The following is a 23,380-nucleotide window of genomic DNA, read 5'->3' on the forward strand; positions in this document are numbered from 1 at the left end:
CCCATAGACCCCCCATATCCCCATCGACCCCCCATATCCCCATAGATCCCCCAAATCCACCCATCGACCCCCCATATCCCCATAGATCCCCCATATCCCCATAGATCCCCCATATCCCCATAGATCCCCCATATCCCCATTGACCCCCCATATCCCCATAGACCCCCCATATCCCCATAGATCCCCCAAATCCACCCATAGACCCCCCATATCCCCATAGATCCCCCATATCCCCATAGATCCCCCATATCCCCATAGATCCCCCCATATCCCCATAGATCCCCCATATCCCTATCGACCCCCCATATCCCCATCGACCCCCCATATCCCCATAGATCCCCCAAATCCACCCATAGATCCCCCATATCCCCATAGACCCCCCATATCCCCATAGACCCCCCATATCCCCATAGACCCCCCATATCCCCATAGATCCCCCGCTGTCGGCCATGAACTCGTCGTGCTACGAGGACGCGGCGCTGTCGGAGGAGGCGGAGGAGCTGCCGGCGGCCGAGAAGGAGCTGGCGGAGGATGCGCCGTGGAAGAAGATCCAGCAGAACACGTTCACGCGCTGGTGCAACGAGCACCTCAAGTGCGTCAACAAGAGCATCGCCGACCTGCAGCGCGACCTGGGCGACGGGCTGCGGCTCATCGCGCTGCTCGAGGTGCTGAGCCAGAAGAAGATGGGCCGCAAACATCACCCCAGGCCCAACTTCAGGCAGATGAAGCTCGAGAACGTCTCGGTGGCGCTGGAGTTCCTGGAGAGGGAGAGGATCAAACTGGTGTCCATTGGTACGTGATGGGATATGGGGGGTCTATGGGGTGTGTGTGCTGTGCTATGGGGTGTCTATGGGATTATTCGAGAGGGAGAGGATCAAACTGGTGTCCATTGGTAGGTGTGATATGGGGTGTGATATGGGGTGTGATATGGGGTGTGTGTGGCTATAGGGTGTGCTATGGGGTGTGTGTGCTGTGCTATGGGGTGTCTATGGGGTGGTGCTGGAGTTCCTGGAGAGGGAGAGGATCAAACTGGTGTCCATTGGTACGTGATGGGATATGGGGTGTGATATGGGGTGTCTATGGGGTGTGTGTGCTGGGCTATGGGGTGTGGGTGGCTATAGGGTGTGCTATGGGGTGTGTGTGCTGTGCTATGGGGTGTGGGTGGCTATAGGGTGTCTATGGGGTGTGTGCTGTGCTATGGGATGTCTATGGAGTTCCTGGAGAGGATCAAACTGGTGTCTATTGGTAGGTGATGGGCTATGGGGGTCTATGGGGTGTGGGTGGCTATAGGGTGTGCTATGGGGTGTCTATGGGGTGGTGTTGGAGTTCCTGGAGAGGGAGAGGATCAAACCGGTGTCCATTGGTAAGTGATGGGATATGGGGTGTGATATGCGGTGTGCTATGGGGTGTGTGTGCAGTGTGCTGTGCTATGGGGTGTCTATGAGGTTTCTGGAGAGGGAGAGGATCAAACTGGTGTCCATTGGTAGGTGATGGGATATGGGGTGTGATATGGGGTGTGTGTGCTGTGCTATGGGGTGTCTATGGGGTTATTCGAGAGGGAGAGGATCAAACTGGTGTCCATCGGTAGGTGTGATATGGGGTGTGATATGGGGGGTCTATGGGGTGGTGTTGGAGTTCCTGGAGAGGGAGAGGATCAAACTGGTGTCCATTGGTAGGTGATGGGATATGGGGTGTGATATGGGGTGGCTATGGGGTGTGTGTGCTGTGCTATGGGGTGTCTATGGGGTGTCTATGGGGTTCCTGGAGAGGGAGAGGATCAAACTGGTGTCCATTGGTAGGTGTGATATGGGGGGTCTATGGGGTGTGATATGGGGTGTGATATGGGGGGTCTATGGGGTGTGATATGGGGTGTGATATGGGGGGTCTATGGGGTGTGCTATGGGGTGTGTGTGCTGTGCTATGGGGTGTGTGTGCTGTGCTATGGGGTGTGTGTGCTGTGCTATGGGGTGTCTATGGAGTTCCTGGAGAGGGAGAGGATCAAACTGGTGTCCATTGGTACGTGATGGGCTATGGGGGTCTATGGGGGGTCTATGGGGTGTGTGTGCTGTGCTATGGGGTGTCTATGGGGTTATTCGAGAGGGAGAGGATCAAACTGGTGTCCATCGGTACGTGATGGGCTATGGGGTGTGATATGGGGTGTGTGCTGTGCTATGGGGTGTCTATGGGGTTCCTGGAGAGGGAGAGGATCAAACTGGTGTCCATTGGTAGGTGTGATATGGGGTGTGGGTGGCTATAGGGTGTGCTATGGGGTGTGTGTGCTGTGCTATGGGGTGTCTATGGGGTGGTGTTGGAGTTCCTGGAGAGGGAGAGGATCAAACTGGTGTCCATTGGTAGGTGATGGGATATGGGGTATAGTGATGCTCTGACCCCATAAGTGATGCTCTGACCCCATAAGTGATGCTCTGACCCCATAAGTGACTCTCTGACCCCATATCCCACCCCACAGACAGCAAGGCCATAGTGGACGGGAACCTGAAGCTGATCCTGGGCCTGGTGTGGGCACTGATCCTGCACCAGCCCCATACTGTCCCCATAAATGACTCTCTGACCCCATAAATGACTCTCTGACCCCATAAATGACTCTCTGGCCCTATATCCCACCCCACAGACAGCAAGGCCATAGTGGATGGGAACCTGAAGCTGATCCTGGGCCTGGTGTGGACGCTGATCCTGCACCAGCCCCATACTGACCCCATAGGCACCACTCTGACCCTATAACTGAGGCTCTGCCCCTCCAGCCCCATAGCTGACCCCATATCCCACCCCACAGACAGCAAGGCCATAGTGGACGGGAACCTGAAGCTGATCCTGGGCCTGGTGTGGGCACTGATCCTGCACCAGCTCCATGCTGACCCTATAACTGAGGCTCTGCCCCTCCAGCCCCATAACCAACCCCATATCCCACCCCATAGACAGCAAGGCCATAGTGGACGGGAACCTGAAGCTGATCCTGGGCCTGGTGTGGACGCTGATCCTGCACCAGCCCCATACTGACCCCATAAGTGATGCTCTGACCCCATAAGTGATGCTCTGACCCCATAAGTGATGCTCTGACCCCATAAATGACTCTCTGACCCCATAAGTGACTCTCTGGCCCTATATCCCACCCCACAGACAGCAAGGCCATAGTGGACGGGAACCTGAAGCTGATGCTGGGCCTGGTGTGGGCACTGATCCTGCACCAGCCCCATACTGACCCCATAAGTGATGCTCTGACCCCATAAGTGATGCTCTGACCCTATATCCCACCCCACAGACAGCAAGGCCATAGTGGACGGGAACCTGAAGCTGATCCTGGGCCTGGTGTGGGCACTGATCCTGCACCAGCCCCATACTGACCCCATAAGTGACCCTATAACTGAGGCTCTGCCCCTCCAGCCCCATAACTGACCCCATATGTGCCCCACAGACAGCAAGGCCATAGTGGATGGGAACCTGAAGCTGATCCTGGGCCTGGTGTGGATGCTGATCCTGCACCAGCCCCATACTGACCCCATAGGCACAGCTCTGACCCTCTAACCCCATAACTGACCCCATAAGTGACTCTCTGGCCCTATATCCCACCCCACAGACAGCAAGGCCATAGTGGATGGGAACCTGAAGCTGACCCTGGGCCTGGTGTGGGCGCTGATCCTGCACCAGCCCCATACTGACCCCATAAGTGATGCTGTGACCCCATAAGTGATGCTCTGACCCCATATGTGCCCCACAGACAGCAAGGCCATCGTGGACGGGAACCTGAAGCTGATCCTGGGCCTGGTGTGGGCGCTGATCCTGCACCAGCCCCATACTGACCCCATAGGCACAGCTCTGACCCCATAAGTGACACCCTGCCCTTCTAACCCCATAACCAACCCCATATCCCACCCCACAGACAGCAAGGCCATAGTGGACGGGAACCTGAAGCTGATCCTGGGCCTGGTGTGGGCCCTTATGCTACACCAGCTCCATACTGACCCCATAAGTGACCCTATAACTGAGGCTTTGCCCCTCTAGCCCCATAACTGACCCCATATGTGCCCCACAGACAGCAAGGCCATAGTGGACGGGAACCTGAAGCTGATCCTGGGCCTGGTGTGGGCCCTTATCCTGCACCAGCCCCATACTGACCCCATAAGTGATGCTGTGACCCCATAAGTGACTCTCTGGCCCTATATCCCACCCCACAGACAGCAAGGCCATAGTGGACGGGAACCTGAAGCTGATCCTGGGCCTGGTGTGGACGCTGATCCTGCACTACTCCATCTCGCTGCCCATGTGGGAGGAGGAGGAGGAGGGGGCTCGGCAGCAGACCCCCAAGCAGCGGCTCTTGGGGTGGGTTCAGCTGCGCGTCCCACAGCTGCGAATCACCAACTTCAGCCGCGACTGGAACGACGGGAGAGCGCTCGGGGCGCTCGTGGACAACTGTGCTCCTGGTAGGCAGCTATGGGGCAGCTATGGGGTTATGGGGTGGTGTTGGGGTGGTTATGGGGTGGTTATGGGGCGGTTATGGGGTGATGGGGATGTGGACTGCACGCTCGGGGCGCTCGTGGACAACTGTGCTCCGGGTAGGGGGCTATGGGGGGGTTATGGGGAGGTTATAGGGTGGTTATGGGGCTATGGGGTGGTTATGGGATCTGTAGGGTGGTTATGGGGTGGTTATGGGGTGGTTATGGGGTCTGCATGGGGTGGTTATGGGGTGGTTATGGGGTGATGGGGATGTGGACTGCACACTTGGGGCGCTCGTGGACAACTGTGCTCCTGGTATGGGGTTATGGGGTCTGCATGGGGTGGTTATGGGGTCTGCATGGGGTCTCCATGGGGCGGTTACGGGGTGATGGAGATAGGGACAATGTGATTGGGGCGCTTGTGGACAACTGTGCTCCAGGTATGGGGCTGGGGGGGGTTATGGGGTGGTTATGGGGTCTGCATGGGGTGGTTGCTGTGGGTCTCAGTGTGTCTCTATGGGTCGCTGTGGGTTGCTATGGGTCTCAGTGTGTCGCTGTGGGTCTCACTGTGTCGCTATGGGTCTCTATGGGTCGCTGTGGGTCTCACTGTGTCTCTATGGGTCTCTGTGGGTCACTATGGGTCTCAGTGTGTCGCTATGGGTCTCAGTGTGTCGCTATGGGTCTCAGTGTGTCGCTATGGGTCGCTGTGGGTCTCAGTGTGTCGCTGTGGGTCTCACTGTGTCGCTATGGGTCTCTGTGGGTTGCTGTGGGTCTCACTGTGTCTCTATGGGTCGCTGTGGGTCTCACTGTGTGTCTGTTTCCCTCAGGGCTGTGCCCCGACTGGCAGAGCTGGGATCCATCGCAGCCGGTGCAGAACGCGCGTGAGGCCATGCAGCAGGCGGACGACTGGCTGGGGGTCCCGCAGGTGGGATGGGGGGGGCTGTCGGTGTGTCCGTCAGTGTGACAGGCGGTGTGTTGGTGTGTTGGTGTGTGTCGGTGTGTGTTGGTGTGTCGGTGTGTCCGTCAGTGTGACAGGCGGTGTGTCGGTGTGTCGGTGTGTCGGTGTGTCGGTGTGTCCGTCAGAGTGACAGGCGGTGTGTCGGTGTGTCGGTGTGTCGGTGTGTTGTGTCGGTGTGTTGTGTCGGTGTGTTGTGTCGGTGTGTGTGTTGGTGTGTGTGTGTGTTGGTGTGTCGGTGTGTCGGTGTGTTGGTGTGTGTCGGTGTGTCGGTGTGTTGGTGTGTGTCGGTGTGTTGGTGTGTCGGTGTGTGTCGGTGTGTTGTGTTGGTGTGTTGGTGTGTCGGTGTGTCGATGTGTGTTGGTGTGTGTCGGTGTGTCAGTGTGTGTCGGTGTGTCAGTGTGTGTCGGTGTGTCGGTGTGTCGGTGTGTGTCGGTGTGTTGGTGTGTCAGTGTGTCAGTGTGTCGGTGTGTCAGTGTGTCAGTGTGTCGGTGTGTCAGTGTGTCGGTGTGTGTCGGTGTGTGTCGGTGTGTCGGTGTGTCGGTGTGTCTTGGTGTGTCGGTGTGTCAGTGTGTCGGTGTGTCAGTGTGTCGGTGTGTCGGGGTGTGTCGGGGTGTGTCGGGGTGTGTCGGGGTGTGTCGGGGTGTGTCGGGGTGTGTCGGGGTGTGTCGGTGTGTCGGTGTGTTGGTGTGTGTTGGTGTGTGTCAATGTGTCGGTGTGTTGGTGTGTGTCGGTGTGTTGGTGTGTGTCGGTGTGTTGTGTTGGTGTGTCGGTGTGTTGGTGTGTCGGTGTGTTGGTGTGTCGGTGTGTCGGTGTGTTGGTGTGTGTCGGTGTGTTGGTGTGTGTCGGTGTGTTGGTGTGTGTCGGTGTGTTGGTGTGTCGGTGTGTGTCGGTGTGTTGTGTTGGTGTGTTGGTGTGTGTTGGTGTGTGTCGATGTGTCGGTGTGTTGGTGTGTGTTGGTATGTGTCGATGTGTCGGTGTGTTGGTGTGTGTCGGTGTGTCGGTGTGTTGTGTTGGTGTGTCGGTGTGTTGGTGTGTCGGTGTGTCGGTGTGTTGTGTTGGTGTGTCGGTGTGTCGGTGTGTCGGTGTGTGTCGGTGTGTCGGTGTGTGTCGGTGTGTCGGTGTGTGTCGGTGTGTGTCGGTGTGTGTCAGTGTGTGTCGGTGTGTGTCGGTGTGTCGGTGTGTGTCGGTGTGTCGGTGTGTGTCGCTGTGTCGGTGTGTGTCGCTGTGTCGGTGTGTGTCGGTGTGTCGGTGTGTGTCGGTGTGTCGGTGTGTGTCGGTGTGTGTCGGTGTGTCAGTGTGTCGGTGTGTCAGTGTGTGTCGGTGTGTGTCAGTGTGTGTCGGTGTGTGTCGGTGTGTGTCAGTGTGTCGGTGTGTCAGTGTGTCGGTGTGTCAGTGTGTCGGTGTGTCGGTGTGTGTTGGTGTGTCGGTGTGTGTCGGTGTGTGTTGGTGTGTGTCGGTGTGTGTCGGTGTGTGTCGGTGTGTCGGTGTGTGTTGGTGTGTTGGTGTGTTGCTGCTGTTGGGTTGTTGCTGCTGTTGGGTTGTTGCTGCTGTTGGGTTGTTGTTGCTGTTGGGTTGTTGTTGCTGTTGGGTTGTTGTTGGGTGGTTGTTGTTGGGTGGTTGGGTTGTTGTTGTTGGGTGGTTGGTTGTTGTTGTTGGGTTCTTATTGCTGTTGGGTTCTTGGGTGGTTGTTGTTGTTGGGTTGTTGGCTGGTTGTTGTTGCTGTTGGGTTGTAGCTGTTGTTTGGTGGTGTAGTTGTGTGGTTGTGTTGTTGTTGTGTGGTTGTGTTGTGGTTGTTGCTGTTGGGCTGTTGTTGCTGTTGGGCTGTTGTTGCTGTTGGGCTGTTGTTGCTGTTGGGTTGTAGCTGTTGTGTTGTTGGGTTGTTGTTGGGTTGTTGTACTGTTGTTGTGTTGTTGTTGGGTTGTTGTGTGGTTATGTTGCCGTTGTTGTGTTGTTGTGTTGCTGTTTTGCTGTGTTGGTGTTGCTGTTGATGCTGTTGTTACTATTGTTGTTGTTAGTGGGTTGTTGTGTGGTTGTGTTGTTGTTGGGTTGTTGTTGTTGGGTTGTTATTGTGTGATTGGGTTGTTGTTGTGTGGTTGTTTTTGTATTGTTGTTGTTGGGTTGTTGTTGTAGTAGGGTTGTTATTGTGTGGTTGGGTTGTTGTTGGGATGTTGTGTGGTTGTTGTTGGGTTGTTGTGTGGTTGTTGTTGTTAGGTTGTTGGGGTGTTGGGTTGTTGTGTTGTTGTTGCTGTTGGGTTGTTGTGTGGTTGTTGTCGCTGTGGGGTTGCTGTTGGGTTGTTGTTGGGTGGTTGTTGTTGGGTGGTTGTTGGGTTGTTGTTGTTGGGTGGTTGGTTGTTGTTGTTGGGTTCTTATTGCTGTTGGGTTCTTGGGTGGTTGTTGTTGTTGGGTTGTTGGCTGGTTGTTGTTGCTGTTGGATTGTTCTGTTGGGTTGGTATTGGGTTGTTGTTGGGTTGCTGTTGTTGGGTTGTTCAGTGGTGGTTGTTCGGTGGTTGTTGTTCAGTGGTTGTTGTTGCTGTTGGGTGGTTGTTGGGTTGTTGTTGGGTTGTTATTGCTGTTGGGTTGTTGGGTTGTTGTTGGGTGATTGTTGTTGGGTGGTGGTTGTTGTGTGGTTGTTGGGTGGTTGTTGTTGTTGGGTGGTTGTTGTTGTTTTGTGGTTGTTGTTGTTGGGTGGTTGCTGTTGGGTTGTTGGGTGGTTGCTGTTGGGTGGTTGCTGTTGGGTGGTTGCTGTTGGGTGGTTGCTGTTGGGTGGTTGTTGTTGGGTGGTTGCTGTTGGGTGGTTGTTGTTGGGTTGCTGTTGTTGGGTGGTTGTTGTTGTTGGGCGGTTGTTGCTGTTGGGTTGTTGCTGTTGTGTTGTTGGGTTGTTGTTGTGTGGTTGTGTTGTTGTTGGATTGTTGGGTTGTTGTACTGTTGTTGTGTTGTTGTTGTGTTGTTGTGTGGTTATGTTGCCGTTGTTGTGTTGTTGTGTTGCTGTTTTGCTGTGTTGGTGTTGCTGTTGTTGCTGTTGATGCTGTTGTTACTATTGTTGTTAGTGGGTTGTTGTTGTGTGGTTGTGTTGTTGTTGTATTGTTGTTGGATTGTTGTTGGGTTGTAGTAGGGTTGTTATTGTGTGGTTGGGTTGTTGTTGGGTTGTTGTTGTGTGGTTGTTGTTAGGTTGTTGGGGTGTAGGGTTGTTGTGTGGTTGTTGCTGTTGGGTTGTTGTTGCTGTTGGGTTGTTGTGTGGTTGTTGTTGCTGTGGGGTTGATGTTGGGTTGTTGTTGATGTTGGGTTGTTGTTGGGTGGTTGTTATCGGGTGGTGGTTGTTGTCGGGTGGTTGTTGTCGGGTGGTTGTTGTCGGGGGGTTGTTGTCGGGGGGTTGTTGTTGGGTTGCTGTTGGGTTGCTGTTGGGTGGTTGTTGGGTGGTTGGGTTGCTGTTGTTGGGTTGCTGTTGTTGGGTAGTTGTTGGGTGGTTGGGTTGCTGTTGGGTTGTTGCTGTTTGGTTGTTGTTGCTGTTGGGTTGTTGTTGGGTGGTTGTTGGGTGGTTGGGTTGCTGTGGGGTTGTTGTTGGGTAGTTGTTGTTGGGTTGCTGTTGGGTGGTTGTTGGGTGGTTGTTGTTGGGTGGTTGTTGGCTTGTTGTTGGGTTGTTGTTGTTGGGTTGTTATTGCTGTTGGGTGGTTGTTGTTGTTGTTGCTGTTGGGTTGTTGTTGCTGTTGGGTTGTTGTTGCTGTTGGGTTGTTGTTGCTGTTGGGTTGCTGTTGTTGGGTTGTTGTTGCTGTTGGGTGGTTGTTGGTTTGTTGTTGTTGGGTTGTTGCTGGGATGTTGTTGCTGTTGGGTTCTTGTTGTTGGGTGGTTGCTGTTGCGTTGTTGCTGTTGCGTTGTTGCTGTTGCGTTGTTGCTGTTGCGTTGTTGTCGGGTGGTTGTTGTTGGGTGGTTGTTGTTGGGTTGTTGTCGGGTTGTTATTGCTGTTGGGTTGCTGGGTGGTTGTTGTTGGGTGGTTGTCGGGTTGTTATTGCTGTTGGGTTGCTGGGTGGTTGTTGTTGGGTGGTTGTTGGGTGGTGGTTGTTGGGTTGTTGTTGGGTTGTATTTGCTGTTGGGTTGTTGCTGTTGGGTTGTTGTCGGGTTGTTGTCGGGTTGTTGTCGGGTTGTTGTCGGGTGGTTGTTGTCGGGTGGTTGTTGTCGGGTGGTTGTTGTCGGCTTGTTGCTGTTGGGTTGTTGGGTGGTTGTTGGGTGGTTGTTGTTGGGTTGTTCTGTTGGGTTGTTGTTGTTGGGTGGTTGTAGGGTTGCTGTTGTTGCTGTTGGGTGGTTGTTGTTGTTGGGTGGTTGTTGGGTGGTTGTTGGGTTGTTATTGCTGTTGGGTTGTTGGGTGGTTGTTGTTGTTGGGTCGTTGGGTGGTTGTTGGGTTGTTGTTGCTGTTGGGTTGTTGCTGTTGGGTTGTTGAGTTGCTGTTGTTGGGTTGCTGTTGTTGGGTGGTTGTTGCTGTTGGGTTGCTGTTGGGATGTTGGGTGGTTGTTGCTGGGTTGTTGTTGGGTTACTGTTGCTGTTGGGTTGCTGTTGGGTTGTTGTTGCTGTTGGGTTGTTGTTGCTGTTGGGTTGTTGTTGCTGTTGGGTTGTTGTCGGGTGGTTGTTGTTGGGTGGTTGTTGTCGGGTTGTTGTTGTTGGGTTGTTGTTGCTGTTGGCTTGTTGGGTGGTTGTTGGGTTGTTGTTGCTGTTGGGTTGTTGTTGGGTGGTTGTTGGGTTGTTGTTGCTGTTGGATTGTTCTGTTGGGTTGTTGTAGGGTTGTTGGGTGGTTGTTGGTCGGTGGTTGTTGCTGTTGGGTGGTTGTTGTTGGGTGGTTGTTGGGTGGTTGTTGGGTGGTTGTTGGGTTGTTATTGCTGTTGGGTTGTTATTGCTGTTGGGTTGTTGGGTGGTTGTTGTTGGGTTGTTGGGTTGTTGCTGTTGGGTTGTTGCTGTTGGGTTGTTGCTGTTGGGTTGTTGCTGTTGGGTTGTTGGGTTGCTGTTGTTGGGTGGTTGTTAGGTGGTTGGGTTGTTGTTGGGTTGTTGCTGTTTGGTTGTTGGGTGGTTGTTGGGTTGTTGTTGCTGTTGGGTGGTTGTTGTTGGTTTGTTGTTGGGTTGTTGCTGGGATGTTGTTGCTGTTGGGTTGTTGTCGGGTGGTTGTTGTCGGGTGGTTGTTGTTGGGTTGTTGTTGGGTTGTTATTGCTGTTGGGTTGTTGGGTGGTTGTTGGGTTGTTGTTATAGGGTGGTTGTTATAGGGTGGTTGTTATAGGGTGGTTGTTGTTGGGTGGTTGTTGTTGGGTTGTTGGGTTGTTGCTGTTGGGTGGTTGTTGGATGGTGGTTGTTGGGTGGTGGTTGTTGGGTTGTTGGGTAGTTGTTGGGTTGCTGTTGTTGGGTCGTTGTTGGGTGGTTGTTTTTGGGTTGTTGCTGTTTGGTTGTTGTTGCTGTTTGGTTGTTGTTGCTGTTTGATTGTTGCTGTTTGGAGGTTGTTGGGTTGCTGTTGGGTTGTTGCTGTTGGGTTGTTGCTGTTGGGTTGTTGTTGTTGGGTTGTTGTTGGATGGTTGCTGTTGCGTTGTTGTTGGGTGGTTGTTGTTGGGTGGTTGTTGTTGGGTGGTTGTTGTCGGGTGGTTGTTGTCGGGTGGTTGTTGTCGGGTGGTTGTTGTCGGGTGGTTGTTGTCGGGTGGTTGTTGGGTTGTTGTTGTTGGGTTGTTATTGCTGTTGGGTTGTTGGGTGGTTGTTGTTGGGTTGTTGGGTAGTTGTTGCTGTTGGCTTGTTGTTGGGTTGTTGTTGTGTGGTGGTTGTTGGGTGGTTGCTGTTGGGTTGTTGTTGGCTGGTTGTTGTTGGGTGGTGGTTGTTGGGTTTTTGTTGGGTGGTTTTTGGGTAGTTGTTGCTGTTGGCTTGTTGGGTGGTTGTTGGGTGGTTGTTGGGTGGTTGTTGCTGGGTTGCTGTTGGCTTGTTGTTGCTGTTGGGTTGTTGTTGCTGTTGGGTTGTTGTTGCTGTTGGGTTGTTGTTGCTGTTGGGTGGTTGTTGTTGGGTAGTTGTTGGGTTGCTGTTGTTGGGTGGTTGTTGGGTAGTTGTTGCTATTGGGTGGTTGTTGGGTTGTGGTTGTTGGGTGGTTGTTGGTTGGTTGTTGGGTTGTTGTTGGGTTGTTATTGCTGTTGGGTTGTTGGGTGGTTGTTGTTGGGTTGTTGGGTTGTTGCTGTTGGGTTGTTGCTGTTGGGTTGTTGGGTTGCTTTTGTTGGGTTGCTGTTGTTGGGTGGTTGTTGGTTGGTTGGGTTGTTGTTGAGTGGTTGTTGGGTTGTTGCTGTTGGGTGGTTGTTGTTGGTTTGTTGTTGGGTTGTTGCTGGGATGTTGTTGTTGTTGGGTTGTTGTCGGGTGGTTGTTGTCGGGTGGTTGTTGTCGGGTGGTTGTTGTCGGGTTGTTGTTGGGTTGTTATTGCTGTTGGGCTGCTGGGTGGTTGTTGGGTGGTTGTTGGGTTGTTATAGGGTGGTTGTTGTTGGTTGGTTGTTGTTGGGTGGTTGTTGTTGGGTGGTTGTTGTTGGGTTGTTGCTGTTGGGTGGTTGTTGGATGGTGGTTGTTGGGTTGTTGGATAGTTGTTGGGTTGCTTTTGTTGGGTCGTTGTTGGGTGATTGGCTTGTTGTTGGGTTGTTGCTGTTGGGTTGCTGTTGGGTTGTTGCTGTTGGGTTGTTGTTGTTGGGTTGTTGTTGGTTTGTTGTTGTTGGGTTGTTGTTGGGTTATTGTTGTTGGGTTGTTGTTGGGTTGTTGTAGGATGGTTGCTGTTGCGTTGTTGCTGTTGGGTGGTTGTTGGGTGGTTGTTATCGGGTGGTTGTTGTCGGGTGGTTGTTGTCGGGTGGTTGTTGTCGGGTGGTTGTTGTCGGGTGGTTGTTGTCGGGTGGTTGTTGGGTTGTTGTTGGGTTGTTATTGCTGTTGGGTTGATGTTGGGTTGTTGTTGGGTAGTTGTTGCTGTTGGGTTGTTTTTGGGTGGTTGTTGTTGGGTTGTTGTTGGGTTGTTGTGTGGTGGTTGTTGTTGGGGTGTTGTTATAGGGTGGTTGTTGGGTGGTTGCTGTTGGGTTGTTGCTGTTGGGTTGTTGTTGGCTGGTTGTTGTTGGGTGGTGGTTGTTGGGTTTTTGTTGGGTGGTTGTTGCTGGGTTGTTGCTGTTGGCTTGTTGTTGTTGGGTGGTTGTTGTTGGGTGGTTGTTGTTGAGTGGTTGTTGTTGGGTGGTTGTTGTTGGGTGGTTGTTGCTGGGTTGTTGTTGGCTTGTTGTTGCTGTTGGGTTGTTGTTGGGTTGCTGATGGGTTGTTGCTGTTGGGTGCTTGTTGTTGGGTGGTTGTTGGGTGGTTGTTGTTGGGTGATTGTTGTTGGGTGATTGTTGTTGGGTGGTTGTTGGGTTGTTGGGTAGTTGTTGTTGGGTTGCTGTTGTTGGGTGGTGGTTGTTGGGTGGTGGTTGTTGGGTGGTGGTTGTTGGGTGGTTGTTGGTTGGTTGTTGGGTTGTTGTTGGGTTGTTATTGCTGTTGTGTTGCTGTTGGGTAGTTGTTGGGTTGTTGCTGGGTTGTTGTTGCTGTTGGGTTCTTGTTGTTGTTGGGTGGTTGTTGGGTGGTGGTTGTTGGGTTGTTGTTGGGTTGTTGGGTAGTTGTTGTTGGGTTGCTATTGTTGGGTCGTTGTTGGGTTGTTGCTGTTTGGTTGTTGTTGGGTTGTTGGGATGTTGTGTGGTTGTTGTTGTTAGGTTGTCGGGGTGTTGGGTTGTTGTGTGGTTGTTGCTGTTGTGTTGTTGTTGCTGTTGTGTTGTTGCTGTTGGGTTGTGTGGTTGTTGTAGCTGTGGGGTTGTTCTTGGGTTGTTGGGTTGTTCTTGGGTTGTTGGGTTGTTGTTGTTGGGTTGTTGTTGGGTTGTTGTTGGGTTGTTGTTGGGTTGTTGTTGGGTTGTTGTTGGGTTGTTGTTGTTGGGTTGTTGTTGGGTTGTTGTTGTTGTTGGGTTGCTGTTGTTTGGTTGCTGTTGTTGGGTGGTTGAGGTGTGGTTGTTATTGGGTGGTTGTTGCTGTTGGGTTGTTGCTTTAGGGTTTTATTGTTGTTGGGTGGTTGTTGCTGGGTTGTTGTTGCTGTTGGGTTGTTGGGTGGTTGCTGTTGGGTGGTTGCTGTTGGGTGGTTGCTGTTGGGTGGTTGCTGTTGGGTGGTTGTTGCTGTTGGGTGGTTGTTGCTGTTGGGTGGTTGTTGCTGTTAAGTTGTTGTTGTTTGGTTGTTGCTTTTAGGTTGTTGTTTGGTTGTTGTTGCTGTTGGGTTGTTGGGTGGCTGTTGTTGTGTGGTTTTTGTGGTTGTTGTGTAGTTGGGTGTGGTTGTTGTGGTTGGGTGGTTTGGTTGTTGTGTGGTTTGTTGTGTGGTTTGTTGTGTGGTTGTGTTGTGTGGTTGTGTTGTGTGGTTGTGTTGTTGGGTTGATGTTTTTGGGTTGTTGTGTGGTTGTGTTGCTGTTGGGTTGTTGTTTTGGGGATGAGGTGTTGTGGTTTTGGGTTGTTATTGCTGTTGGGTTGTGGTTGTGTGGTTGGGTTGTTGTGTGGTTGGTTTGCTATTGTGTTGTTGCTTTTGTGTTGCTGTTGTGCTGTTGCGCTGTTGTTGGGTTGTTGTGTGGTTGTGTGGTTATGTGGTTGTTGTGTTGTGTGGTTGTGTTGTTGTTGGGTTGTTGCTGTTGTGTGCTTGTTGTGAGGTTGTTGTTGCGTGGTTGTGTTGCCGTTGTTGTGCCGTTGTATTGTGCTGTTGTTGGGTGGTTGTTGTTGCGTTGTTGTGTTGTTGTTGTGCTGTTGTTGTTGGGTGTTTTTTGCTGTTGGGTTGTGTTGCCGTTGTTGTGTTGCTGCGTTGTGACGTTGTGTTGCTGCGTTGTGACGTTGTGTTGCCATTGTTGCGTTGTTGTGCTGTTGCGTTGTTGTGCTGTTGCGTTGTTGTGCTGTTGCGTTGTTGTGCTGTTGCGTTGTTGCGCTGTTGCGCTGTTGCGCTGTTGTGCTGTTGTGCTGTTGCGCTGTTGTGCTGTTGCGTTGTTGTGCTGTTGTGCTGTTGTGCTGTTGCGTTGTTGTGCTGTTGCGTTGTTGTGCTGTTGCGTTGTTGTGCTGTTGCGTTGTTGTGCTGTTGCATTGTTGTGCTGTTGCGTTGTTGTGCTGTTGCGTTGTTGTGCTGTTGCGTTGCCGTTGCTGTTGTGTTGTTGTGTTGCAGTTGTTGCGCTGTTGCGCTGTTGCGCTGTTGCGCTGTTGCGTTGTTGCGCTGTTGCGTTGTTGCGCTGTTGCGTTGTTGCGCTGTTGCGTTGCTGTGCTGTTGCGTTGCTGTGCTGTTGCGTTGCTGTGTTGTTGCGTTGTTGTGTTGCAGTTGCTGTTGTGTTGTTGTGCTGTTGCGTTGTTGTGTTGCCATTGTTGCGTTGTTACGTTGTTGTGTTGCCGTTGTGCTGTTGCGTTGTTGTGTTGCCGTTGCTGTTGTGTTGTTGTGCTGTTGCGTTGTTGTGTTGCCGTTGCTGTTGCGTTGTTGTGCTGTTGCGTTGTTGTGTTGTTGTGCTGTTGTGTTGCCGTTGCTGTTGTGTTGTTGTGCTGTTGCTGTGTGTGACGGCGCTGTGTTTGCAGGTGATCGCCCCGGAGGAGATCGCGGACCCCAACGTGGACGAGCACTCGGTGATGACGTACCTGTCGCAGTTCCCCAAGGCCAAACTCAAACCTGGCGCCCCCATCAGGGCCCCCACGCTGCGACCTGACCGCGTCCGCGCCTATGGGCCCGGTATGGGGGCATTGAGCCATTGGGGGTATTGATACATTGGGGGGCATTGATTTATTGGGGGCATTGATCCACTGGGGGGCATTGATTGATCCACTGGGGGGCATTGATTGATCCATTGGGGGGCACACATTGGGGGGCCCAGATCCATTGGGGGGCCCAGATCCATTGGGGGGGCACTGATCCATTGGGGGGCATTGATCCATTGGGGGGCATTGATTTATTGGGGGCATTGATTTATTGGGGGGCATTGATCCATTGGGGGGCATTGATTTATTGGGGGCATTGATCCATTGGGGGGCATTGATTGATCCACTGGGGGGCATTGATTGATCCATTGGGGGGGCACACATTGGGGGCATTGATTGATCCACTGGGGGGCATTGATCCATTGGGGGGCACTGATCTACTGGGGGGCATTGATTGATCCACTGGGGGGCATTGATCTATTGGGGGGCACACATTGAGTGCATTGATTGATCCTTTGGGGGGCACACATTGGGGGCACTGACCCACTGGGGGGCATTAATTGACACATTGGGGGGAATTGATCCATTGGAGGGCACACATTGAGGGGCATTGATCCACTGGGGGGTATTGATCCACTGGGGGACATAGATCTACTGGGGTCATTGATCTATTGGGGGGCATTGATATATTGGGGGCATTGACTGATGTAGTGGGGGGCATTGATCCATTGGGGGGCATTGATTGATCCATTGGGGGGCACTGATCCATTAGGGGGCATTGATTGATTTATTGGGGGGCACACATTGGGTGCATTGATTGATCCTTTGGGGGGCATTGATCCATTGGGGAGCACTGATCTACTGGGGGGCATTGATTGATCCATTGGGGGGCACACACTGGGGGCATTGATTGATCTATTGGGGGGCATTGATTGATCCGTTGGGGGGCATTGATCCATTGGGGAGCACTGATCTACTGGGGGGCATTGATTGATCCACTGGGGGGCATTGATCTATTGGGGGGCACACATTGAGTGCATTGATTGATCCTTTGGGGGGCACACATTAAGGGTATTGATCCATTGGGGGGCACTGATCCATTGGGGGGCATTGATTGATCCATTGGGGGGCACACATTGGGTGCATTGATTGATCCTTTGGGGGGCATTGATCCATTGGGGAGCACTGATCTATTGGGGGGCACAGATTGAGGGCATTTATTTATTAGGGGGTATTTCTTGTTGGGCACCAGGGGGTATTTACTGGGGGGGATTGAGGGGGGCAGTGGGGATGGGGTGAGATGGGGGGACATTGGGGTTGAGGGGGGATGGGGGGTGCAGTGGGGACATGGGGGGATGGGGGGACATGGGGGGCAGTAGAGATTAGGGGGGATGTGGGGGGCAGCAGGGGACAACGAGGGCAATTGGGGGCAATGGGGGTATTGTGGGTGGGGGGCACTGGGGTCATTGGGGGAGCAGTGGGGGGCACTGGGGGGTATTAGGGGGCAGTGGGGATGAGGGGGGATGTGGGGGCGGGGGGGACATTGTGGGCACTGGGATTGGGGGGGATATGGGGGGACATTGGGGGGACATTGGGGGGAACATGGGGGCATTGGGGATTGGGGGTATTGGGGGCAATAGGGGGTATTGGGGGCAATAGGGGGCATTGGGGGCAATAGGGGGCATTGGGGGCAATAGGGGTATTGGGGGCAATAGGGGGTATTGGGGGCAATAGGGGGCATTGGGGGCAATAGGGGGTATTGGGGGCAATAGGGGTATTGGGGGCAATAGGGGGTATTGGGGGCAATAGGGGTATTGGGGGCAATAGGGGGCATTGGGGGCAATAGGGGGCATTGGGGGCAATAGGGGTATTGGGGGCAATAGGGGGTATTGGGGGCAATAGGGGGCATTGGGGGCAATAGGGGGCATTGGGGGCAATAGGGGTATTGGGGGCAATAGGGGGTAATGGGGGCATTGGGTTCTTTGGGAACATGGGGCTCATTGGGGGTGGGGGGATGGGGGGACACAGGAAGTGTCTGATGCTGGTGTGGCAGGTCCTGGCAGGGTGATAGCAGGGCTGTGTTCAGTGGTGACACGGCAGGTCCTGGCAGGACAATAGCAGGGCTGTGTTCAGGGCTGTGTTCAGTGGTGACACGGCAGGTCCTGGCAGGGCATTAGCAGGGCTGTGTTCAGGGCTGTGTTCAGGGGTGATATGGCAGGTCCTGGCAGGGCGATATCAGGGCAGTGTTCAGGGGTGACACAGCAGGTCCTGGTAGGGCTGTGTTCAGGGCTGGCCTGGCAGGTCCTGGCAGGACAATAGCAGGGCTGTGTTCAGTGGTGACACAGCAGGTCCTGGCAGGACGATAGCAGGGCTGTGTTCAGAGCTGTGTTCAGTAATGACACGGCAGGTCCTGGCAGGGCTGTGTTCAGGGTTGTGTTCAGGGGTTACACAGCAGGTCCTGGCAGGGTGATAGCAGGGCTGTGTTCAGGGCTGTGTTCAGTGGTGACACAGCAGGTCCTGGCAGGGCAATAGCAGGGCTGTGTTCAGGGCTGTGTTCAGTGCTGTGTTCAGGGCTGGCCGGGCAGGTCCTGGCAGGGCTGTGTTCAGGGCTGTGTTCAGTAATGACACGGCAGGTCCTGGCAGGGTGATAGCAGGGCTGTGTTTAGTGGTGACACAGCAGGTCCTGGCAGGGCAATAACAGGGCTGTGTTCAGGGCTGTGTTCAGGGCTGTGTTCAGGGTTGGCCCAGCAGGTCCTGGCAGGGCAATAGCAGGGCTGTGTTCAGAGCTGTGTTCAGAGCTGTGTTCAGGGCTGTGTTCAGGGCTGTGTTCAGTAATGACACGGCAGGTCCTGGCAGGGCTGTGTTCAGGGCTGTGTTCAGTGCTGTGTTCAGGGCTGGCCGGGCAGGTCCTGGCAGGGCTGTGTTCAGGGCTGTGTTCAGGGCTGTGTTCAGGGCTGGCCGGGCAGGTCCTGGCAGGGTGATCCGAGTGGTGCTGTTGCTGTGTGCAGGGCTGGAGCCGCAGGGGAACACGGTGCTGCAGCCGGCGCGATTCACGGTGGAGACGCTGGAGGCCGGGACTGGGGAGGTGCTGGTTTATATCCAGGACCCCGAGGGACACACCGAGGAGGTACGGCACCAACACCACAACATGGGGGGGGGCACAGCGGGTCCTGGGTGGTCCCATTGAGTACCAGTGGGTCCTGTTGGGTCCTGGGGGGTCACAGTGGGGTCTGGTTGGGTCCCACTGAGTACCAGTGGGTCCTGTTGGGTCCCATTGAGTACCAGTGGGTCCTGTCGGGTCCTGTTGGGTCCCATTGAGTACGAGTGGGTCCTGTTGGATCCCATTGAGTACCAGTGGGTCCTGTTGGGCCCCATTGAGTACCAGTGGGTCCTGTTGGGTCCTGTTGGGTCCCATTGAGTACCAGTGGGTCCTGTTGGGTCCCATTGAGTACCAGTGGGTCCTGTCGGGTCCTGTTGGGTCCCATTGAGTACCAGTGGGTCCTGTTGGGTCCTGTTGGGTCCCATTGAGTACCAGTGGGTCCAGTTGGGTCCCATTGAGTACCAGTGGGTCCTGGGGGGTCCCATTGAGTACCAGTGGGTCCTGTTGGGTCCAGTTGGGTCCCATTGAGTACCAGTGGGTCCTGTTGGGTCCCATTGAGTACCAGTGGGTCCTGTTGGGTCCCATTGAGTACCAGTGGGTCCTGTCGGGTCCTGTTGGGTCCCATTGAGTACCAGTGGGTCCTGTTGGGTCCTGTTGGGTCCCATTGAGTACCAGTGGGTCCTGTTGGGTCCTGAGGGGTCACAGTGGTGACCTGGTGGGTTCTGTTTGGTCCCATTGAGCCCCAGAGGGTCTTTTTGGGTCCTGGGAGGTCACAGTGGGGTCTAGTTGGTCCTATTGAGTACCAGTGGGTTCTGTTGGGTCCTGGGGAGTCACAGTTGTGTCCTGTTAGGTACTGGGGGGTCACAGTGGGGCCCAATTGGGTCCCACTGAGTAGCAATGGGCCCTTTGGGGTCACAATGGGGTCCAGTTGGGTCCTATTGAGTACCAGTGGGCCCTTTGGGGTCCTGGGGCATCACAGTGGGGTCCAGTTGGGTCCCATTGAGTAACATGGGCCCTTTGGGGTCCTGGAAAGTCACAGTGGTGACCTGGTGGGTTCTGTTTGGTCCCATTGAGCCCCAGAGGGTCTTTTTGGGTTCTGGGGGGTCACAATGGGGACCAGTTGGGTCCCATTGAGTACCAGTGGGTCCTGTTGGGTCCTGGGAGGTCACAGTGGGGCCCAATTGGGTCCCATTGAGTAGCAACTGGTTCCCATGGGTTCCCATTGGTTCCTGTTAGTTCCCATGGGTTCCCATTGATTCTCATGGGTTCCCATGGGTTCCCATGGGTTCCCATTGATTCCCATTGGTTCCTATTGGGTTCCCATTGATTCCCATTGGGTTCCCATTGATTCCCATTGGGTTCCCATTGATTCCCATTGGGTTCCCATTGATTTCCATTGGGTTCCCATGGGTTCCCATTGGTTCCCATTGATTCCCATTGGTTCCTATCGGGTTCCTATTGGTTCCCATTGATTCCCATGGGTTCCCATTGGGTTCCCTTTGGTTCCCATGGGTTCCCATTGATCCCCATTGAGTTCCCATTGAGTTCCCATTGAGTTCCCATTGAGTTCCCATTGGTTCCCATTGATTCCCATTGATTCCCACTGGTTCCCATGGGTTCCCATTGGGTTCCCATTGGGTTCCCATGGGTTCCCATTGGTTCCCATGGGTTCCCATTGGTTCCCATGGGTTCCCATGGGTTCCCATTGATTCCCATGGGTTCCCATGAATTCCTGTTGATTCCCATGGGTTTCCATTGATTCCCATTGGTTCCCATTGATTCCCATTGGTTCCCATGGGTTCCCTTCTGACCCGCTGCCCCCCCAGGCGCAGGTGGTGGCCAATAAGGACGAGAAGCGGACGTTCTCTGTCACCTACGTCCCCAAGGTGGCCGGGCTGCACAAGGTGGGTGACAACAATGTGACCCACACTGTCACCGTGTCACTGCGTTGTCCCCACATGTGTCATTGTTTCACTGCAGTGTCCCTACGTGTCACTGTCCCCCCCCGCTCCCCCCCTATGTCGTGTCCCCTTGCCGTGTTCCTCTGCTGTCCCCATGCCATCCCCTTACCGTGTCCCCGTGCTGTGTCCCCCCACCATCTCCGTGCTGTCCCCCTGCTGTATCTCCGTGCTGTCCCCCCCGTGCCGTGTCCCCTTCTCATGTCCCCTTACCGTGTCCCCCTGCTGTGTCCCCCCACCATCTCCTTGCTGTTCCCTCCCTTCCATCCCCCTGCTGTATCTCCGTGCTGTCCCCCCTTGTCGTGTCCCCCATTGTTGTGTCCCCTTACCGTGTCCCCCTGCTGTGTCCCCACCATCCTTGTGCCGTGTCCCCTTACCGTGTCCCCCTGCTGTGTACCCCTACCATCTCCGTGCTGTCCCCCTGCTTTCCATGTCCCCCCCATGTCGTGTCCCCTTGTTGTGTCCCTCCACTGTCCCCTTACTGTGTCCCCCTGCTGTGTCCCCACCATCTCCATGCCGTGACCCCCCCTTGTCATGTCCCCTTACTGTGTCCCCCTGCTGTGTCCCCACCATTCCCTTACTGTCTCCCCTTGCTGTGTCCCCCCACCATCTCCGTGCTGTCCCCTCCCTTCCATCCCCCTGCTGTATCTCCGTGCTGTCCCCCCTTGTCGTGTCCCCCATTGCTGTGTCCCCGTACCGTGTCCCCCTGCTGTGTCCCCACCATCCTTGTGCCGTGTCCCCTTACCGTGTCCCCCTGCTGTGTCCCCACCATCCTTGTGCCATGTTTCCTTACCGTGTCCCCCTGCTGTGTACCCCTACCATCTCCGTGCTGTCCCCCTGCTGTCTGTGTCCCCCCCATGTCGTGTCCCCTTGTTGTGTCCCTCCACTGTCCCCTTACTGTGTCCCCCTGCTGTGTCCCCACCATCTCCATGCCGTGTCCCCCCCTGCCGTCCCCCTGCTGTATCTCCGTGCTGTCCCCCCTTGTCGTGTCCCCTGACCGTGTCCCCATGCTGTGTCCCCCCACCATCTCCTTGCTGTCCCCCTCCCCACCATCCCCCTGCTGTATCTCCGTGCTGTCCCCCTGCTGTCCATGTCCCCCATTGTTGTGTCCCCTTACTGTGTCCCCCTGCTGTGTCCCCACCATCCTTGTGCCGTGTCTCCTTACCGTGTCCCCCTGCTGTGTACCCCTACCATCTCCGTGCTGTCCCCCTGCTTTCCATGTCCCCCCCATGTCGTGTCCCCTTGTTGTGTCCCTCCACTGTCCCCTTACTGTGTCCCCCTGCTGTGTCCCCACCATCTCCATGCCGTGTCCCCCTCCCCACCATCCCCCTGCTGTATCTCCGTGCTGTCCCCCCTTGTCGTGTCCCCTGACCGTGTCCACCTACTGTGTCCCCACCATCTCCATGCTGTCCCCCTCCCTTCCATCCCCCTGCTGTATCTCCGTGCTGTCCCCCCTTGTCGTGTCCCCCCTTCTCGTGTCCCCTGACCGTGTCCCCCTGCTGTGTCCCCACCATCCTTGTGCCATGTCCCTTTACCGTGTCCCCCTGCTGTGTACCCCTACCATCTCCGTGTCCCCCCATGTCGTGTCCCCTTGTTGTGTCCCTCCACTGTCCCCTTACTGTGTCCCCCTGCTGTGTCCCCACCATCCCCGTGCCGTGTCCCCCCCGTGCCGTTTCCCCTTGTCGTGTCCCCCCACCATCTCCGTGCCGTCCCCTGCTGTCTGTGTCCCCCCCCTTGTCGTGACCCCTTACCGTGTCCCCCCCATCCCCCTGCCGTCCCCCCTCTGCCCCCTGTTTTGCCCCATGGCGGTGAGTGCTGACGTTCGGTTCTGCAGGTGACGGTTCTGTTTGGCGGTCAGAACATTCCGGGCAGCCCGTTTGCGGTTCAGGTGGGGATGGCGCTCGGCGACGCCGGCAAAGTGTCGGCACGAGGCCCCGGCATCGAACCCAGCGGAAACGTGGCCAATAAACCGACCTACTTCGACATCTACACCGCAGGTGGGGGCTGCTATGGGGCTATGGGGGCAATGGGGACAGTGGGGGGCTGCTATGGGGGACAATGTGGGCAATGGGGGCTGCTATGGGGCAATGGGGGGCGATGGGGGGCTGCTATGGGGCAATGGGGGCAATGGGGGGCGTTGGGGGGCAGCTATGGGGCAATGGGGGCTGCTATGGGGCAATGGGGGGCATTGGGGGGCAATGGGAGTAATGGGGGGCATTGGGGGGCAATGGGAGTAATGGGGGGCAATGGAGGCTGCTATGGGGCAATGGGGGCTGCTATGGGGCAATGGGGGCCATGGGGGGAAAAAGGGGGGTAATGGGGGGCAATGGGGACAATGGGGGCAATAGGGGGCGTTGGGGGGCAATGGGGGGCTGCTATGGGGCAATGGGGGGCAATGGGGGGCAGCTATGGGGCAATGGGGGGCAATGGGGACTGCTATGGGGCAATGGGGGACAATGGGGGACAATGGGGGACAAGGGGGGACACTGGGGGGCAATGGGGGGCAATGGAGGGCAATGGGGGACACTGGGGGACATTGGGGACAATGGGGGGCAATGGGGGCAATGGGGACAATGGGGGACAATGGGGGGCAATGAGGGCTGCTATGGGGCTATGGGGGCAATGGGGACAGTGGGGGGCTGCTATGGGGGACAATGTGGGCAATGGGGGCTGCTATGGGGCAATGGGGGGCGATGGGGGGCTGCTATGGGGCAATGGGGGCAATGGGGGGCGTTGGGGGGCAGCTATGGGGCAATGGGGGCTGCTATGGGGCAATGGGGGGCATTGGGGGGCAATGGGAGTAATGGGGGGCATTGGGGGGCAATGGGAGTAATGGGGGGCAATGGAGGCTGCTATGGGGCAATGGGGGCTGCTATGGGGCAATGGGGGCCATGGGGGGAAAAAGGGGGGTAATGGGGGGCAATGGGGACAATGGGGGCAATAGGGGGCGTTGGGGGGCAATGGGGGGCTGCTATGGGGCAATGGGGGGCAATGGGGGGCAGCTATGGGGCAATGGGGGGCAATGGGGACTGCTATGGGGCAATGGGGGACAATGGGGGACAATGGGGGACAAGGGGGGACACTGGGGGGCAATGGGGGGCAATGGAGGGCAATGGGGGACACTGGGGGACATTGGGGACAATGGGGGGCAATGGGGGCAATGGGGACAATGGGGGGCAATGGGGACAATGGGGGACACTGGGGGACACTGGGGGACATTGGG

The 23,380-nt window shown here is 55.3% G+C and overlaps 1 protein-coding gene across 1 annotated transcript in view; it reads left to right on the forward strand.

Moving 5' to 3' along the window:
- The first annotated feature begins 399 nt into the window (after window positions 1–399).
- Window positions 400–23,380, forward strand: part of LOC107307133 (filamin-C-like) — a 145,709-nt gene continuing 122,728 nt past the window's right edge. The window contains exons 1-7 of the mRNA XM_085533205.1: window positions 400–792; window positions 4,191–4,436; window positions 5,276–5,373; window positions 14,983–15,133; window positions 18,108–18,226; window positions 20,026–20,103; window positions 21,992–22,154. Coding sequence (XP_085389331.1) covers window positions 450–792; window positions 4,191–4,436; window positions 5,276–5,373; window positions 14,983–15,133; window positions 18,108–18,226; window positions 20,026–20,103; window positions 21,992–22,154 — 1,198 coding nt within the window. The 5' untranslated portion in view covers window positions 400–449. The remainder of the gene's footprint in view (window positions 793–4,190; window positions 4,437–5,275; window positions 5,374–14,982; window positions 15,134–18,107; window positions 18,227–20,025; window positions 20,104–21,991; window positions 22,155–23,380) is intronic.

The sequence above is a fragment of the Coturnix japonica genome, unplaced genomic scaffold, assembly GCF_054131305.1.
Source record: "Coturnix japonica strain WE unplaced genomic scaffold, WE-NBRP24 Scf055, whole genome shotgun sequence".
NCBI lineage: Eukaryota > Metazoa > Chordata > Aves > Galliformes > Phasianidae > Coturnix > Coturnix japonica.